The sequence below is a fragment of the Corythoichthys intestinalis genome, chromosome 5 (assembly GCF_030265065.1).
Source record: "Corythoichthys intestinalis isolate RoL2023-P3 chromosome 5, ASM3026506v1, whole genome shotgun sequence".
Lineage (NCBI taxonomy): Eukaryota > Metazoa > Chordata > Actinopteri > Syngnathiformes > Syngnathidae > Corythoichthys > Corythoichthys intestinalis.
In genome coordinates this window covers 22,695,404-22,714,971 of record NC_080399.1, presented here as the reverse complement: position 1 = coordinate 22,714,971, position 19,568 = coordinate 22,695,404, and the positions used below count along the sequence as shown (strand labels likewise).

General features: G+C 38.0%; 1 protein-coding gene across 1 annotated transcript; it reads left to right on the top strand.

The window, feature by feature from the left end:
* On the top strand, window positions 1-19,538 carry ice2 (interactor of little elongator complex ELL subunit 2). Its single transcript, XM_057837249.1, has 15 exons — window positions 1-117; window positions 611-712; window positions 793-1,099; window positions 1,184-1,303; window positions 2,917-3,051; window positions 3,228-3,344; window positions 3,539-3,698; window positions 7,018-7,199; window positions 7,287-8,043; window positions 12,453-12,622; window positions 12,702-12,831; window positions 13,680-13,764; window positions 13,978-14,028; window positions 18,779-19,022; window positions 19,301-19,538. The coding sequence occupies exons 1-15, from the start codon at window positions 8-10 to the stop codon at window positions 19,370-19,372; spliced, it is 2,742 nt and encodes a 913-aa protein (XP_057693232.1). The 5' UTR covers window positions 1-7; the 3' UTR covers window positions 19,373-19,538.
* The last annotated feature ends 30 nt before the right edge of the window (window positions 19,539-19,568 follow it).

Below are 19,568 nucleotides of genomic sequence, written 5' to 3'. Positions count from 1 at the left end.
AGTCATCATGTTTACGTCGGTAGAAGTAGAAATAAACCACCCGACTCGTTTGCTAACCAGGTTAGTGTATGTTTTTCCTGCATGCTGTGAGCTTGTGGCAGCAATGGACTTGGTGTGGTGAGTAAATATTTAAGTTATTATCACAGACCGAAATAAGATAAATGAATAACTTATTTTCATTTGAAAAAACAAATACAAGTGCCGTACTTTCGAAATTCTGCGCGTTCTTGCTAAGATGCAATGCAAAACAAATTCTCTGGTGACACTAATGCCATGCCTAAGATGTACTGGTTTGTATTGAAGTAATGCAATTCAAACAGGATAAAAGTGAATTTATTTTCCCCGCAAAAAATGCACTTAAAGAGTTTGGTGGTGGAAACTGTAGATGTGCAACATATTTAAAGGTGGAAAAGCGCTATATAGGCTAAGTATTACACCATTACCATTATGAGTCGATGGCGCCTCTAACGTTGGAATCTCATTTGTCTACCAGGAAGATGATAGATTTAATGTTTACAGAATAAACTACACACAACATTAGGACTTAATCTAAGTGTGATTGTTTAAGCTGCATGGACAGGATTCAAGGTATAATACCTATTCATTTAAGGGAGGACCCTCCTGTTCCGGATGCTCCCTTCTTCACCAAAGACGCTTATGATCAATATTCCCTCGCACCAAGTGTTAGAGAACTGTGGGCTTCTCTACTAAGGTATGAAAATTCCTGAACTACTATTTAGAAAATGTGCCACACTAATGAATGGCATGCCAACTTTCCTCTGCCTCCTTAAGCCCTACAAAGAATAGCAGTGCAAAACCATGTTGTGATGCTCAGTCTGGACAACGTTCTGCGACCAAAGATGTTGCAGACTTAAAAGATAACAGATGGGATTGCATGGACATCGATACTTCGTTTACAGACGACGTGCCAGAGGGTTGTAAGAGCACCGAAAAAGCTGATGTGCCATTCAAGAAAGAGACGGATGATGTTTTCCCTCAACCCAGACTGCCCTTCCCGTGCATGTCAAGCCTGTCCAGCAAAGACCAGAGTATTTATCTTGGCTTTTTGCTTAGTAAGAAACCCCAGCATCCTCCCCAGGTGATAATTTTATCCTTTAACAGTAATTTTTGCCAATCTTTATTGTGTGTGTGCATTTAGCTGAGGGAATTGCTCATATTTCAGCATCTAAAGTCTTGCGTAGACCATGAAGTGATGCAGTTTCAAAGGTACTTGCAAGATGTGGCCAAAGAATGTGCGGACGACTACAGGTTCATACCACATGGAGCACTGCAATATGCAGAGGTACTGTTATGACAGCTTATGTTTTTATGTACAGTGGGGCAAATAAGTATTTTAGTCAACCACTCATTTTGCAAGTTCTCCCACTTGAAAATATTAGAGAGGCCTGTAATTGTCAACATGGGTAAACCTCAACCACAAGAGACAGAATGTGGAAAAAAAAACAGAAAATCACATTGTTTGATTTTTAAAGAATTTATTTGCAAATCATGGTGGAAAATAAGTATTTTGTCAATACCAAAAGTTCATCTCAATACTTTGTTATGTACCGTTTGTTGGCAATAACGGAGGCTAAACGTTTTCTGTAACTCTTCACAAGCTTTTCACACACTGTTGCTGGTATTTTGGCCCATTCTTCCATGCAGATCTCCTCTAGAGTAGTGATGTTTTGGTGCTGTTGTTGGGCAACACGAACTTTCAACTGCCTCCACAGATTTTCTATAAGGTTGAGATCTGGAGACTGGCAAGGCCACTCCAGGATCTTGAAATGCTTCTTATAAAGCCGCTCCTTTGTTGCCCTGGCTGTGTTTTTGTGATCATTGTCATGCTGAAAGACCCAGCCACGTCTCATCAAAACCTCTCGATACATGGCCCCATTCATTCTTTCCTTTACACAGATCAGTCGTCCTGGTCCCTTTGCAGAAAAACAGCCCCAAAGCATGATGTTTCCACCCCCATGCTTCACAGTGGGTATGGTGTTCTTCGGATGCAATTCAGTATTTTTTCTCCTCCAAACATGACAACCTGTGTTTCTACCAAAAAGTTCTATTTTGGTTTCATCTGACCATAACACATTATCCCAGTCCTCTTCTGGATCATCCAAATGCTCTCTAGCGAACCGCAGACGGGCCTGGACGTGTACTTTCTTTAGCAGGGGTACACGTCTGTCAATGCAGGATTTGAGTCCCTGGCGACGCATTGTGTTACTGATAGTAGCCTTTGTTACTGTGGTCCCAGCTCTCTGTAGGTCATTCACTAGGTCCCCCCGTGTGGTTCTGGGATCTTTGCTCACTGTTCTTGTTATTATTTTGACGCCACGGGGTGAGATCTTGCATGGAGCCCCAAATCGAGGGAGATTATCAGTGGTTTTTTATGTCTTCCATTTTCTAGTAATTTCTCCCACAGTTGATTTCTTTACACCAAGTGTTTTACCTATTGCAGATTCAGTCTTCCCAGCCTGGTGCAGGTCTAATTTTATCTCTGGTGTTCTTCGACAGCTCTTTGGTCTTGGCCATAGTGGAGTTTGGAGTGTGACTGACTGAGGTTGTGGTCTTTTATACCGATAATGAGTTAAAACAGGTGCCATTAATACAGGTAACAACTGGAGCCTCGTTAGAAGAAGTTAAACCACTTTGACAGCCAGAAATCTTGCTTGTGTGCAGGTGACCAAATACTTATTTTCCACTCTAATTTGGAAATAAATTCTTTAAAAATCAAACAAGGTGATTTTCCGTTTTTTTTCCCCACATTCTGTCTCTCATGGTTGAGGTTTACCCATGTTGACAATTACAGGCCTCTCTAATCTTTTCAAGTAGGAGAACTTGCACAATTGGTGGTTGACTAAATACTTATTTGCCCCACTGTATGTATTTAAAGTAAAATGGTTTTCTTCTAAGGATTATTTGAGGGCATGTTTGGAGTGTATCCAAACATTACCTCAAGTCTACCAAATATCCGAGATGACCAGTTTGACGGGAGGAACATTCAACCCGGGACTGTCCCTTACCTTTGAAAAACAGCTGGTTGTCATGGTAATGTATTCTCACTGAGGCTGTTACAGCCATTTTTTGTACCCATTTGTTCTAATATTGTTGCTCTTCTATGGTTTTTAATTCAACTTGAGTCAGTTGAATTGCAAAGGAGTTCTTTTTATGTTGCTTCATATTCTGTATTTCCGTATTTGGACTTTTTTTTTTTATCTCCCCAGGGCAGTATGGATATCACCAACCTTGTGATAGTGCCTGCTGATGCACAGCTTGCAACGGATTATCAGAGTGTTTCATCAGAAAATCCTCCAGCCAAAAAAGCTAAGGACATGCACGCTGTAAGCGATTGTTTCACTTTTTTTTTCTTTAATTACTCAGAATAAGTCGCAAAGATTCTTTTTGTGACTGCAAGAGTGGGGAGTCATGACCGCGGGTCTTTTGTGACTTCATTTTAGCTGTTGCAGTTTTCGCAAAGGACACTAGAGGGTGTCCAAATATTCTACATCACAGCTTGTCTGTTTTTTCCCTGTAGGCAATTAGCAGTGATAATAATGCTGAGAAGCTGTGCGCACGCTATGAGCCGCATGTGTGTCTCACCCGAGAGGCCCTGGTCACTTTGTTGGATAACCATGGCCCTGACTTTGCTCAAAGATGGGAAATTCCTGTTTGCATCAGAGTGAACCATGGGAAAGGTGCAGTATGTATTTATTTTGTGGGTCAGAACATTGGTGTACATGGGGTCCTTGCTTGTAATAGTTGTAACTAGAGATGTGTCGGGTCCGATCACGTCATTTTCAAAGTATCGGAATCGGCAAAAAAATATTGGCCATGCCTTTTTTAAAAAAATATATATATATATATGTATATGTGTATATATATATATATATATATATATATTAATTAAATCGTTTTCTAATTGTATTTAACGTTACTGACATAATATGTTACACTCATCCAGAGTCTTTAGTTTAGGCTTAAGGTAGGGTTCTCAAAAATATCCCGATAACGGCGGCAATTAATTTATTAAGAAATGTGTCACGTTAAAATATTGAACGCAATTAATGCATGCGCTGCACGACCCTCTCACTCATTGTCGCGCTCAATCTGTAATGATGCCGTTTTGCCTATAATGAGAGATAAAAGGCAGCGCAAAATGAGTAAAGTTTGCCAGCCTTTGGAGCCTTTCTTTAATTGGCTAAAGCCTTGCAATCCCTCTCTCAATGATTAGAAATATCATGGGAAGCAATGTGGGGAAGCAAGATGGCAATTGATCTTTGTTTTAACACCTTAAGTTATTTCCCAAAGCAGAGAAGATATATCCATTGGTAGCACGACGCACAGTCATGGGTCCACTTCCCATCATGCATTTGGGATGGCCACAGTATCATTTACTGAAAGCTCAACAAATACACGAGATGGCAATATTTAGTCAAACTATACAATGTCACAAGTCTTTCTATCTGTGGATCCCTCTCACAGAAAGAATGTTAATAATGTAAATGCCATCTTGAGGATTTATTGTCATAATAAAAAAATACAGTACTTATTTACTGTATATTGAATGTGTATATTCGTCCGAGTTTTATTCATTTTTTTCTTAATGCATTGCCAAAATGTATATGATCGGGAAAAATTATCGGGAATGATTGGAATTGAATCGGGAGCAAAAAAAAGCAATCGGATCGGGAAATATCGGGGTCTACAGATACCCAAACTAACGATCTGGATCGGATCGGGAACAAAAAAAACATGATCGGAACAACCCTAGTTGTAACAGTTACATTCTCCTGTCTGTTTCCCCAAATCTATCACAAAATTACTTTTAAGTGTGCCACAATTCCAGAATTCTCCTAAAAGGGGGCAATTTCGCCCCAGAAATTTTACACCGTGAAAAGAAATCTTTCATTGACTTGTGCCTGTGTGACCTGTAAATTAGCTGATTTTTAAAAATCTGTTTATATTGTTATTCTTGAAAATGTTTGTTGCTGACAAACCTTTGCTCCAGTTTGTCCAGTTGTTGGCTATAATGCACGCACGTGCTTTGGCATGTGCCGTTATGATACTCTAATAGTATGACAACCTTAAGCCAAAATACCACGGTTTCACAGTATCATGGTCTTAAAATTACAGCTCTGAAATGTGTTGTTTTGAGATACTTTGGAAATACTTCAGGAGTTTCACCTCCTCCAGCCATCGAGTAGCCCAGCTTATTCATTGACACTGAGCAACAACCGGTGGGTGAGGGTTGAGCCTTGCAGCTGTGAGCGAGGGATTTCTCCATGCATTTTTGGGACATAAAAAATAGCTAATACCTTAGGGATGGTATGATGGAAACTTTTTGCAGTTTTGAAACCTTGACGTTTTCATACCACGGTATACCTTGAAACCGGTAATCGGCACATGTCTGCATGTGCTATTTAAGTATTCATCAGTAAACCTGTCGCAATATGCAATAATTCCATTGATCACACGGTAAATAAAAATGAAGGCGATAATTTTTCCGCTGCGATTTATCGCCTCGCGTGCACTTGCGTGCGCACGTGCGGCTGACGTGCAGTTAAAAGTTCAGCTTCCTTGTTACCAACTACGCAAAATGCATTTTAGTTCTGTTTTTAGTTTAGTGCAGGTGGAGGAAAAAAAAGAAAAGGTGACGCTTACCATTGAACTGAAGAATGATAGCAAAATATAAGCATGGTGTGTGCATCCATGAACTGGGTCGTAGAATGCCGATCTCGGCCGGCGGTCCCCCTCCGTTCGCCAGTCTTTATAAGTTAAGGTGACAGTTCTTATTGTGGTAACATCGTCAAAGAAATCGCCAGCTTCGTCAGGTTTCTAATCATTTATTCCATCAACTCGTCGAGTGTCCACTGCTGTTGACGCCAGGATCGAAACAGAAAGTAAAAAGCGCTCTCCTCCTGCTCACCGTCAGCCGCGGTGCGTTCAGGTGCAGCAAAAAAAGTCCGCCACATTAGAACCCGATTCGTTACATTATTACAGGTACTGTACTGTATTATTATTACCGTATTTTTATTGCTATTATTATATTATTGTTATTCTGATTTTTATTCATATTTTATTTGTTTTGCTCGTTGTAATTCCTATTTGCAATAGTAACGCCAGTATTTATTAAGGATGTAGTGTGGGTTTTTGGGCTGTGGAACGAATTATTGGAATTATAATGTATTCTTATGGGAAAATCCTGCTTGACACACGGCCATTTCGACTTACAAACAAGCTCCTGGAACGAATTAACTTCGTATGTTGGGATACCACTGTATTACACATTGAACGCCATAGCAGAAGCTATGAGGGGAAACGTTTTTATTTGCCTAGATGCTTATATTGTTAAGTGGAATTGTATTTTTCTTAAAAAACACATTTTATTTCTTCTGTGTTTCTGTGCAGTATTAATATTGTTGTCTTTTACTTAAAAGAGGCATGGTCTATTGTTTTTAGTTGTGATTTCCTAAAAAATATTTTTGAATTTAAGAGTAAACATTTATTGCGTTTAAATGGGTGTACATGATCTATTAATATATTCTGTATTCTCACAGTGTAATCGTTTTGTTTTTTGTTTTTTTAATTGGGGAGGTGCAATAATATCGCATATCGCAATAATTTATGAAATAAATTATCGCACACTAAAATTTGTTATCGAAAAAGGCCTATTCATCAGTGAGATGATGAAAATGTGAATATTTCCTTCTAATGTCAATTTACTTTGCTGGCAAAATTCCAGGTTAGGGGTCCCTGTGCTACTAGTAAAACAATTGAGTCTGGAGCCCTAAATTCCTAGCGCACCACTCATGACATGAAAATATCATATGATGAAATTGTCGTAAACCAAGAGCTCCCTGTAATCCAGGTTTTTATACATCAAAACACACTTCAGAAATACAATACTTTTGTTCCTTTGATTTGTCCATTTGTCATAGTTTCACTTATAGCAACAACATTCAAGATTGTTTTTGTCAAGTCATTTACCTTATGTCATTTGTGTGACTCCATCAGCTGTTACTCAGAAGAAGACTGTTTACATAGAATCCCCCTTAATAGACAACGAGATAACCGTGAGGAGGATGAGTCACATCTACCATGGTGAGAGTTTAAAGCTCTCCATCAAAAAGAATGGGAAAAAAAGCATGTTCCACTTAATGACGGAACTTCCTTTGGACGATCATGACTCCACACTGGTAATTGACACTCATGCAAATTTCATCTGTTAAGGCACATAGCACTTTATTTTGTTTGGTAATGATACCTCATCTGTTTTTAACCAGGAGGGCTCCAAACGAGAGGTGGTCTCCCTCACCAACGATGACCTCGACTTTGAGGTGGACCTCACTGACCTGGAAACTTTTGGAGAGGCACAAATCTCAAAGAGCACCAAACGCCAGAAGACTCCAAAAAAACAACTTGCACACAGTCAAAATGAAACTACCCCACCATCAACTCAGGCGACACAGCTCAGTGAACCTGTCAACCGTAGTTCACAAGAAATGACACGCCTCAGTCATTACCTGGCAAAAGAGCAAATGACTCCGAGTGTCAAGGAAACTAACGAGGCTGGCGTAACAAATCCAGCATATGAGTCTGATAAAGAAAGCGATGAAGACTCTTCAGTCAGAGGCGACTCTGAGGATGAGAGGCTGATTATTGATGATTCTACATCACCAATCAAAAACGCGATTCCTGAGCCTACATCTGAGTCTGCCATCTCAGCATTGTCTTCTCCCAAAAAGACCAGAGCAAAGAGGAAAGCATCCACAAGCGCGAAGGCCCCAGCCGACCCTATGGGGGAAATCTTGCGGATGCAGAAAGCCATGTTCCGCAGAACCAATGATGCAGCCACTAAAAGCCGCGCGTTGCCTCAGACGATTGTCTCACCCACTCGATATGTGGAACAACCACGCCAAACTCACCCGGTATCCCTTGTGAAGCCGTGTGTGACTTCTTATTTGGAAAGAAACCGGCACAAGAGTGAGGAGACCTCAGCTGCCCCTTCAGTGGTCCAAATGAGCTCTCCAGAGAAAAAAAGTCAGTGTCAAACTAATACTTCCACACACTCCCTATTTTTCAACCATTTTTGCCTTTCCTTCAAAGGCTTGTTATTTGTTCGGTTACTCGGGCCTACGACGATTTAAAGACTAGCCCTCACACACACATAGACCAAGTATGGCTCAATCTCTTCTTTGAACCAACCAAGGGCTGTAATTTTAGGACGGCTTATACAATGATGGCCAAAAGTATTGGCACCCCAGCAATTCTGTCAGCTAATGCTTAATTTCCCCAAGAAAATGATTGCAGTTACTAATGCTTTGGTAGTAATATCTTCATTTATTTTATTATTCATTTATTATTTATTATTTAAGAGAATGGGACATTTTTATTTATTTTTTTCTTCATTTTGCACAAAACTCTCAAAATGGGCCAGACAAAAATATTGGCACCCTCACACTAATACTTGATAGCACAACCTTTAGACAAAATAACTGCGAACAACCGCTTCCGGTATTAATAAGTTTCTTACAATGCTCTGCTGGAATTTTAAACCATTCTCCTTTGGCCAACTGTTTCAGGTCTCTGAGATTTGAAGGGTGCCTTCTCCAAATTGCCATTTTCAGATCTCTCTAAAGGTGTTCTATGGTATTCAGGTCTGGACTCATTGCTGGCCACTATATGTCTCCAGTTCTTTCTCTCAAACCATTTTCTAGTGCTTTTTGAAGTGTGTTTTGAGTCATTGTCCTGCTGGAAGACACATGACTTCCTAGGGAGACCCAGCTTTTTCCTACCGGGCCCTACATTATGCAGCGAAATTTGTTGGCAGTCTTCAGACTTCATAATGCCATGCACACGGTCAAGCAGTCCAGTGCCAGAGGTAGCAAAGCAACCAAGAACCTCGGCCATGTTTGACTGTGGGGACCGTGTTTTTTTCTTTGAAGGCCTCATTTTTTCCCCCTGTAAACTCTATGTTGATGCCTTTTCCCAAAAAGCTCTACTTGTGTCTCATCTGACCAGAGAACATTCTTCCAAAACGTTTTTGGCTTTCTCACGTAAGTTTTGGCAAACTCCAGCCTGGCTTTTTTATGTCTCTGGGTCAGAAGTGGGGTCTTCCAGGATATCCTACCATGGGTCCGTTTTCATTCAGATGTCGACGGATAGCACGGGTTGACACTGTTGTACCCTCGAACTGCAGGACAGCTTGAACTTCTTTGGATGTTAGTTGAGGTTCTTTATCCACCATCCGCATCTTTCGTTGAAAAATCGTCAATTTTTCTTTTCTGTCCACAGTTAGGGAGGTTAGCCACAGTGCCATGGGCTTTATTTATTGATGACACCGTGCACGGTAGACACAGGAACATTCAGGTCTTTGGAGATGGACTTGTGGTCTTGAGATTGCCCATGCTTCCTCACAATTTTGCTTCTCAAGCCCTCCGACAGTTCTTTGGTCTTCTTTCTTTTCTCCATGCTCAATGTGGTACAGACAAGGACACAGGGCCGAGGTTGAGTCAACTTGAATCCATTTTAACTGGCTGCAGGTGTGATTTAGTTATTGCCACCACCTGTTACGTGCCAAAGGTAAGTAACAAGTGCTGTTAAATACGCAAATTACAGAAGCATCACATGATTTTTCAAAGGGTGCCAATTAGAGCTGTCCCGACTAGTCGACATAGTCGACGTCATCGATGACGTAAATCCGTCGACGATCACAACATCCCGTCGACGGTTAATGAAGGGTTAAAAAAATATATGCGTGAAAAGTTCGGAATGTCGGATGCTCTGTATGCAAGCGGGGAAAGCGGCACAAAGCCAAAAAAGCGCACCAGAGTGTCCAAAACATTGACTTATTTCAAAGAAACAAAGGAGGCTACACTCTTCTGTCCTGTCTCTTCAATGCCAAGCTTGGCTGCACGTCGGCCGTGAATAAACATCTCAAGCGCCGTCAACCAGTTTGTAATTTTTTTTTTGTTTTTTCATTTTTTTGTACACCAGAGGGTGCTGTCGCCTTACTAAATAATAATGTTTCATTGACAATGGGCCTATAAGTGCTATTAGTATTGTTCTTAATGCTAATTGAAAGGTTTATTTCATGTTATGGTTTATTTTATGGTATAGAAAATTATATAAGGTTAAAAGGTCATAAATATATACAGTATATACGGTGATTGCACTCAAGGGCGAGATTGTCAATGATAAGGTAATAAATTAAGGTAAAGGCAATTCATATAGTCAATTCATTGATATATAAATAAGGTTTAAAAGGAAAAAGGTGAAAAGTTTTTGTTAATTTCTAATTGTGTTGTTTTATTTGTGTGCATCGTAGCTCTTACGGTGTGTTTACATCAAGGATGGAATAAAAGTTGTAAACCATCAGTTTAAGAGACCATCTTTTCAATCGGGATGCTACACTAGTTAATTCTATCAGCATTTGAACTCATTGTTTATTTGTGATTTATTATTGTTATTTAAGTGTTTATTTGTACTTTAATAAATAATTTAAGTGTTCCAATATGTTTTTTTTTGTGAATTGATAAGCGTCAACAAAAATTTCATTGCTAAATTAGTTTAAAAAAAAAAAAAAAAAAAAAAAATTATTATTAGATTAGTCGACTAATCGTAAAAATAGTCGGCTGACTAATCGGGAGAAAATTAGTCGTTTGGGACAGCCCTAGTGCCAATACTTTTGTCCGGCTCATTTTTGGAATTGTTTGTAAAATCATACTGATTCAATTTTTTTCCCCCCTTTCTCCTTTGTGTTTTTTCATTGTAAGCAAAATAAATGAAGATATTACTACCAAAGCATTAGTAATTGCAATCATTTTCTGGGAGAAATTGAGCATTATCTGACAGAATTGCAGGGGTCCCAATACTTTTGGCCAGCACTGTATGTATTGCTCATGTGCAGCATGCCGTTTGTTGTAAATGCACTGTATCCTACAATATAATGTGGACGCGTCTAGTGCTGCAACGATTAATCGATTAACTCGAGTAATTCGATTAGGAAAAAGCTTCGATAAACGTTTTGCTGTTTCGAGTATTCATTTAATTAGAGTGGCGTAGTAATGGTTTGTTTTGAAAGTGTTTGCATTTGGTTTTATTGATTTGGGTGGATACACTGCCCTAAAGTGGCAACAGTGGATATACTTAACTCATTAACCATAGCTTCTCCCTGTTAAGGCCAACATAAGATAGTATGTATTTTTTTATGAATTCGTAATTTATTTTATTGGTATTTTTAGCTGTTTTTTTTGTGGGAACATGTGTTTGAACAATTTGAGAGTATTAAAAAAAATTTTTGCATTCTACAGCATTGAAGCTAGCGGACTTTTGCTATGCAAGTTAGCTAATTTTTCTTGATCCTCATTTATATTTCTTTTAACACAGTTTGAGGCAAAACTCCGGTATTTTCATTTATTTTTAAATGCATTTATTGCTCTTTTCAAATGAAAGTGCAATCCCGCATAGTTTGAAGAAACATTCGGGAATTTTATTTTGTGTTCGCATTTAATGCTCTTTTAAAAGTGCAATCTTAGCAAGCCTTTGTTTTACATATCCTAAAATTTCTTCTGCAAGACATTAAGTGTTCATAAGCCGATTACTCGATTATTCAAATTAACTAGTTGATGGATTAATTGACTACTAAAATAATCGATAGCTGCATCCCTAGCCGTGTGCATGTTATGGGCCGATTCGACTTGCATGTGAAAAATAATTTTACATGGTCATATTTGGTGGGTTCGGTTTATTGTCAGAAAATACACAAGAATAGTTACAGCTGGCCCATATAATACAGTATATAATCGGCCGAAATTATTGTGAAGCATTCCAATTAGTTATCCGATAATATTGGGTAGCTAATATCGGCTAATAAAAGCATTTTAAGATAATATCGGATAATGTAGACATCGGATTTGGGCCAATATGCATTTTGCCTTCAAAGTGAATGTAGGAGCCTTCTGTCTTTGTACAAGGGCTGGTGAAAACTTAGCACAGCAGTTACGCTTAATGACCATTAGATGTCTCTATACTAAGATGCTTGGGATTTGTTATGGGAGCGGACCATTTGCATTCATAGTGCAAAAATTACCGTAAATGAACAATAAATGATTGAAAAATAATGAATGTCCACGGTTACTGGTTGAAAAAATCATTATTGGACAATTCTGGTATTATGAATTTTTTTTGCATTAACAGTTTGCTGAAATAATTAAAATAAAAAACAAAATAGTAAAATACAAATTGTACCCAAATCATTGTTAGGACACATCCAGTTGTACAAAAATGAAATGCAACCATATTAATTAATAATTAATCTGTACTTTACACATGTCATGACATAATGACCATGCCTTATCCTCACTCCATAGTATGCAGATTGAATTCAGTCATTTCTTTGCTTACCACTACTTTGCATATTTGACCCATGTTTCCACCATTCTATACAGAAATACTATCTCAGGAACTACAGGCTAGCGCTGAAGATGAACAAGACTACATAGCCCCAGAGAAAGGCAATCTTCTATATAAGCTCTACAGTCTCCAAGATGTTCTCATCATAGTTCGCAGCTCAGTCCCTCTTGCTCAAAAGAGAAAAGTAGTTGAAAACACAACCGAGGTATGCATGTCAAGAGTATGTATGAACACAAATGTAAATGTATTTTAAGCTGATAATACTTCATTTTTCTTCACACCAGTTTGTGCCAGTGCACGTATTGCCCAAGCTGAACTACCAACTGTGTCACGGGGTGGAGTCTCTAAGTAGCAGTGAGGCTTGCCATCTGTGGACAGAGAAGGCGCTCCATTCTAGTACAGTTTCTGTCGTAGGTAAAAAAAAAAAAACCTTTTCAGGTTTTAAATTTTTTTTATTAAACTTAGTTTTACCTTAAAATGCAAACTAGTTCTCTTTCAAGGGGATATTAAGCAGTTTTTCTCATTTTCTGTAAACACTTTAAATTTGCATTCATTTGGCTTTAAGAAGACTGAAAGCTTTTCCCCTCCACATTGAATGAGGTGAGGCAGACCCTCCCACACAAACCAATGAAATAGCCTTAAAATGACTCATCACCTCCTCCCACTGCAGGCTAAGTTAAGTTTACTCTGCTGCTATAACAACAGCCACAGCCTAAAATCGACCTCAGATTTCAACAAACGGGGAAGCCCGTAACTGTTTAAGTCTTTGTTTTGCTGAAGTCCTCATCCCATGGTCAATGTATTTGTTTTTTGTTTTAAAACATTTCCAAATGTCGTTCACAGTTTATTTTGTTTGTTCTTAAAGGTCACCGTTATCGCGCCCATTGCGAAAACATGGGTGTGACCATGGAAACCTCTCTGATAACACATAGTATTAGAAAAATGTATACATTCGTTACTGATGTGTTCAATATTTTCAAGCTAAATTAAAAATAGGGAAAAAATTAATGATTAACATTAAAAAAAAAAAAAAACAGGTTTATGTGAATGGAACCGCTGATACCAGACTTCTGTCTTTGGTCATTTTTGGTCATCTTTCATAACGGGAGGAAAGAAAGAATTAGCGAGTATTTCTCTCCACATGCTCAAGTCAATTATCACAGATGTGGCACTGGTTTATCAGTTGTGGCTATTATTGTTAATGGAGGGAATCTCTTTTTGTCTGTGCTCATTAGGTTCTCTATCCCTTTCTTTCTGTGTAGCTCACATCAATGCACACACTTCTAAAGTAGCGCTGTGCAGAACGCTGCCTGAAACATGGATGCAAAATATCTCCTGTGGGTTCAAGTAAGTTGTCGGATTTTCACGATGATTAAGATGAATCAAACCACCCTCGTGTGATTATACAAAATGATAAAACTCATAATTCCAGGCAGCAACAAGTCAGTCAAAGCAGAACAAACATAACATATCACTCACAACCTTTGATTTTGTCAATTTAAGGAGTGTTGGTATTGACTGTATTATCTCCAGTTGACAAAACTTATTTTGTGTTCACAGCCCAGTGAAGTCACTAAACATTCTGCACCACCTCCTGAAAAAGCTGACAAAGTAAGTCGCTAACAATGCAAGAACCTGTAAAAACACACTTAGATTGTAAGTGCTTGGCCCAACTCCATCTTTTATTTACTATGCCTTTTAATTCATTGTAACTCTTTTTCATTTACTTAATCTAGTATTGCACACGGTAGTGCCACTTCAAATATGGTGAGACATTGTTGACAGTCATGCAGAATTTTATAGCCAGTTAAAACAGGTTTTGATGCATTTTACATTTTTAAAATCTAAGTCGAGTGTGAATTATTTAGTGATAAACTATATTGTTTCTAACTGGTAACAAAGTTAAGAGCACAACACACGGAAACGTAATGTTGAATCGTTAGCAATTGAATTAAGACATTTGCATGACATAACGGTGTATTATTCACAATGAATAAGCCAAATAGGAAAACACAAAATTGTACATGTATACCTTACAAATGTTTCTGTTATTAAAAATTCGTGTGAGCTTTAGTTGATGTTTAATGTGTGCAAACCATCAAGGTACTAAATACAGGTATAGTGACAGCACTAGTTTCTAATACAGTGGTACCTCAACATATAATCGCTCGACACACGATCTTTTCGACATAGGACATAAAATTTGGCTCACCGTTTGTTTCAACATCCGATGACATGCTCGAAATACGACGATTTATGACAACGCTGCAGTTTCTTTGTTTTCCCACAAGACGGACGCACGGCGGATTTTCTTGTGAGAGAAATCAACATTGGTTCCAAGAAGGTTAGTGCAGGTGGTGAAAAAGGTGATGCTTACCATTTAAATGAAGATTGAAATGCTGGAAAAATATGAGCGTGGTTTGCGCGTCCGTGAACTGGCTCGACAATATGGCCGCAGAATGTCTACGATCTCGACAGTCCTCCTCTGACTTCCTTTTGCCAGTCTTTACAAGTTAAGGTGACAATTATTACTGTGGTGACATATCCAAAGAAGTCGCCAGCTTCATCAGGTTTTTAATCATTTATTTCGGAACTTGTGCAACACAACACACCTACTGTCCACTGTAGTTGATGCCAACAACAACAGAACATTAAAAGAGAAAGTCAAATCTCTACCGGACCTATCTCACGTCAGCCACGCAGTGCGTTGAGGTACAGCAAGAAAACCACAACCGACACATTAAAACCCAATTCGTTACATTATTACAGGACTTATTATTCTGAATTTTATTTATAATTGATTTGTTTTGCTATGTCATAGACGTCATAATATATTGACGGGTCGCGCGATTCATAGGGGGACTATCTCCGTCAAAACTGACCGAGTGGAAACACGGACAAAGAGCTTTTTATGTTGGAAAATTCTTGTGAATAAATGCTTGAATCCCTGAATTTTTTACAGATATGAATGCAAAACAGTTTCAGTTCTTGGTTAAAAGGAAAAAAAACAGGCAGTTAGCATTTATTTTACGTTAGTATGTCGAATGTGATGTTTGTCTTATCACAACAAAGAGCTTTTTATGATGAAAATTCTTGTGTATAAATGCTTAAATTCCTGAATTCTTCATAGATATGGACGTAAAACAAGTCTCGATACTTGGTTTAAAGCAATAAACCAGGAAGTTAACATTAATTTACGTAAATATTGCGAATTAGGACGCCAATGCTGTAGGGGCTAATTTCTCCCATTGATTTTGTTCACAACATCTCAAAATGCATGCATGGTACGAAAAATATAATAATTACCTTGAATCCTCGAACAAATCACTCCTGAGACAATCCTTCCTGTTTGTATGCGGTACAGCTTTCATACTTTTTCAACCTAAATCCGGCATTAGATCGCTGCGTGTGTGTGTTTGAGAATAACTCCTCTTGATGATAGGTGTGGACAGGCCCCCTACCAGAAGGCGTGGCGCAGTGTCAGGGCCCCGTGTCCCGTCAATATATTATGAAGTCTATGGCTATGTGTAATTGCCATTTGTAATAGTACCAGCAAATTGCCATTTGTAATAGAACCAACTGTATTTATTAAGGATTTGATGTAGGTTTATGGGCTGTGGAACGAATTAATGGAATTATAATGTATTCTTATGGGAAAATCCTGCTCGACATACGACCATTTCGACTTAAAAACAAGGTCCTGGAACGAATTAAGTTTGTATGTAGCGGTACCATTGAATAATAAACTCTCAAACAACCTGTAAAACAAAACACTAACAATCCGAGTGGAAGGGCAGCAAATAAGAACATTTGATTCAATTTACAACGCACAAGTCCCCTCGCTTGACCTTTCAGCAGAACAATTCAAAAACGGAGTCCTTCTTGCATCAACACAGAAAATTGCTTTTCAATCATACAGAATTCATAGATGTAAATTCTAAACACCAAAGTGTAATGCAGATAATAGTATATTTAGTCAGTGCCTGAAATAAACATGTAAACAACTCTAAACCGAAAAGGTTAGCACTAACGCAAGTACTTGAACTCGTTGTTAGCACTAGCTAATTGAAGAAGGATGACAGGCTTGTAATGGAAAGTAAAATGAGCTGTTTGTTTTCAACTAATCCGGTCATTTTCATTATGCTTGCTATCATAGCATATTGCATTTAGCTCGACATGTGCTAATTACTGTTTGGTAAAATATATTTCCGAATGTAATTCATATTTAATGAATTGTAGGACTCCTCTAATTGCTCTGAAAGACACGTAGAACATATACTAGTATAAAATATATGTTATATATTAAGCCTGAACGATATATCGTTTAAACATCGCCATCGCGATGTGTGCGTGCGCGATAGTCCCATCGCAAGGACGTGCAATAGTTTTTATTTTTTTTAATCCATATACGCCCTGCTTTCTGCTCTGCGCAGAGCCTCACACCCTCCCTCTCCCAGCTCTTTGAACCTCACAGTCACTGCAGCACTTGCTTATTAAAGTTGCTGGTATCTTTGATCTTGCCAAAGAAGCGGACGTCACAGCGCAGCAGCTGTCAATCATCATTTAACTTGTTAAACAGTTTCTGCAAGGAAGCCGCTTTGGAATGAATGTGTGTGTGTGGAGACGTTTGAGACATATAAATTAAATGCCAGAAGTGATCATGAGGAGTTTGTAATTTCTACATGTCCACCAAGAGTCACAGCTAAGGTAGATAAACAGAAGTATTTAATAAAGCCAAGCATTTTTCTACTACAGTACTTAATTCTTGTTCAGAAATGATTTGGTTGGACAGTTATGTTTAAAACTGATCATAATTATTACATTTGAAGTGCTTAAAACCATTTCTTAATATATGTATATATATATATATATATATATTAGGGCTGTCAAAATTATCGCGTTAACGGGCGTTAATTAATTTTTTAAATTAATCACGTTAAAATATTTGACGCAATTAACGCAGATGCCCCGCTCGCAGTTTTAAATAACAGTACACATTGAAACGCTCACTTGTTGTGTTTTATGGAGTTTTGCCGCCCTCTGCTGGCGCTTGGGTGCGACTGATTTTATAGGAATCCATGAGCATTGAGTAAGTAATTATTGACCTCAACAATGGCGGGCTACTAGTTTATTTTTTAATTGAAAATTTTACAAATTTTATTACAACGAAAACATTAAGAGGGGTTTTAATATAAAATTTCTCTAACTTGTACAACATTTTTCTATTAAGAACTACAAGTCTTTCTATCCATGGATCGCTTTAACAGAATGTTAATAATGTTAATGCCATCTTGTTGATTTATTGTTATAATAAACAAATAGTCCTTATGTATGGTATGTTCAATGTATATATCCATCTTGTGTCTTATCTTTCCATTCCAACAATAATTTACAGAAAAATATGGCATATTTTATAGAAGGTTTGAATTGCGATTAATTGCGATTAATTACGATTAATTAATTTTTAAGCTGTAATTAACTCGATTAAAAATTTTAATCGTTTGACAGCCCTAATATATATATATATATATATATATATATATATATATATATATATATATATATATATATATATATACACATTTTTTTAAATCATACTTTGGGGGAAAAAGTGAGAAAAAAAACATGCCCTATATGTATCTCTTTCCAATGCTAAGTCTGAATAAATACATTGAGCACACACACAAAAAAAAAAAAAAATTGGGGGGGCGTGGTGCGTAACTTCGTGGTTTTTCACTTATCGCGGTGGGTTCTGGTCCCCATTAACCGCGAAAAATGAGGGATCACTGTACACTGGTCATTGTGAGTCATCCAAAGTCTTTCCAAACAGCTATTCAAGTCATCTAGTGAACATTTCTTTAAAAAAAAAAAAATATATATATATATATATATATATATATATATATATATATATATATATATATATGTATATATATATATATATATGTATATATATATATATTTTTTTTTAATATCGCAATATAATATCGCAAACCCCCCAAAAATCGCAGCAATAGCTTTTTCCAATATCGTTCAGGCCTACTATATATATGTATGTGTTTTAAAAAAGTCAATCTTTTCAAAAGCTGTTTTTAGCAGTTTGCTTTATAGCGCTTCTATAAAAGTGGGCTGCAGCTATAAAAATTTGGTCTGAATGTTGTATTTGAATTTGACATAACTAGTTAAGTCCGGTCTCAACAGCCTCAGCCTAGCACTCGTGATGCTCGTCATTTTACATACTTGTGTCAGAATTGCATAACTTCTGACTCACAATAGCCATGCCAGATTCTCTAGTTCACATTCCACTCACTAGAAGAAGTCACAGTGAATGAGTTGACACGCCCTCATGATCTGCTTGTAGGATGGAAGCGGGGCAGTACCTGATCACTCACAAACCAGGAGAGCCCTTTGTCACGCTGTTAAAAACGGCCGACGGGAAAGCCTCACGAACGGCCTACGACTTGCGGCAAGTCCACAGCGGTCTCCCTCAGACCCCCACCTCTGGCTCTGTGCCGTGGATACCTGTGGACCCCACTGTGGTGATGCCTTTTCACAAGAAACACGGGCGTGTCCCCTGCACTTTCCCGCCGCATACTGTAACACAGGTGAAAAATACTATCCTACGTCATGTGTTAGTATTAGATGTCTGTCACAGTTAATGGCAGCAAATGAGTTACAAATCATATTCGTCTCCTGCACAGTCTGCTGAAAATGGCAGAACTACTGTAATGCCAGTTCTGCATTCCTCTAAGTGCAAAATTAACAAACACAACAATGGAGAGCATTTATTCAGCATTCATTATATGTGTTACATGCCTTGCAGGGGCAGTTTGACTCAGAAAAGGTAATGATCATGTGTCATGTCGTCCTGTGTTTATTGCAGCCAAATGGAAAGAAGAAAAAGAAGAAAAAATCGGCGAAGCGCAAAAGCTACACGCGCAAAAGCTACACTTAAAAACTCATGCAGCAATCAGTTTAAGTTCACACAGCACATTATATACTGTATGCTGAGAGACTCAGCAGTGTTTTGCACTATGTAAATTCCATACATGTTTTCTAATGCATTCATTTTTGGGTATTTGTTGTATTTTTTTTTAATGGAGCAATAAAGCAAGAAGAATTTAAATGGATGTTTGTTAAAGGTTACTTGA

Excerpts from the sequence above, each read along its gene's own strand:
- ice2 (XM_057837249.1), top strand. The coding sequence starts at position 8 with ATGTTTACGTCGGTAGAAGTAGAAATAAACCACCCGACTCGTTTGCTA. Across the intron at positions 7,200-7,286 it reads ACGATCATGACTCCACACTG|GAGGGCTCCAAACGAGAGGT; the intron begins GTAATTGACACT and ends GTTTTTAACCAG. Across the intron at positions 19,023-19,300 it reads CGCCGCATACTGTAACACAG|CCAAATGGAAAGAAGAAAAA; the intron begins GTGAAAAATACT and ends TGTTTATTGCAG.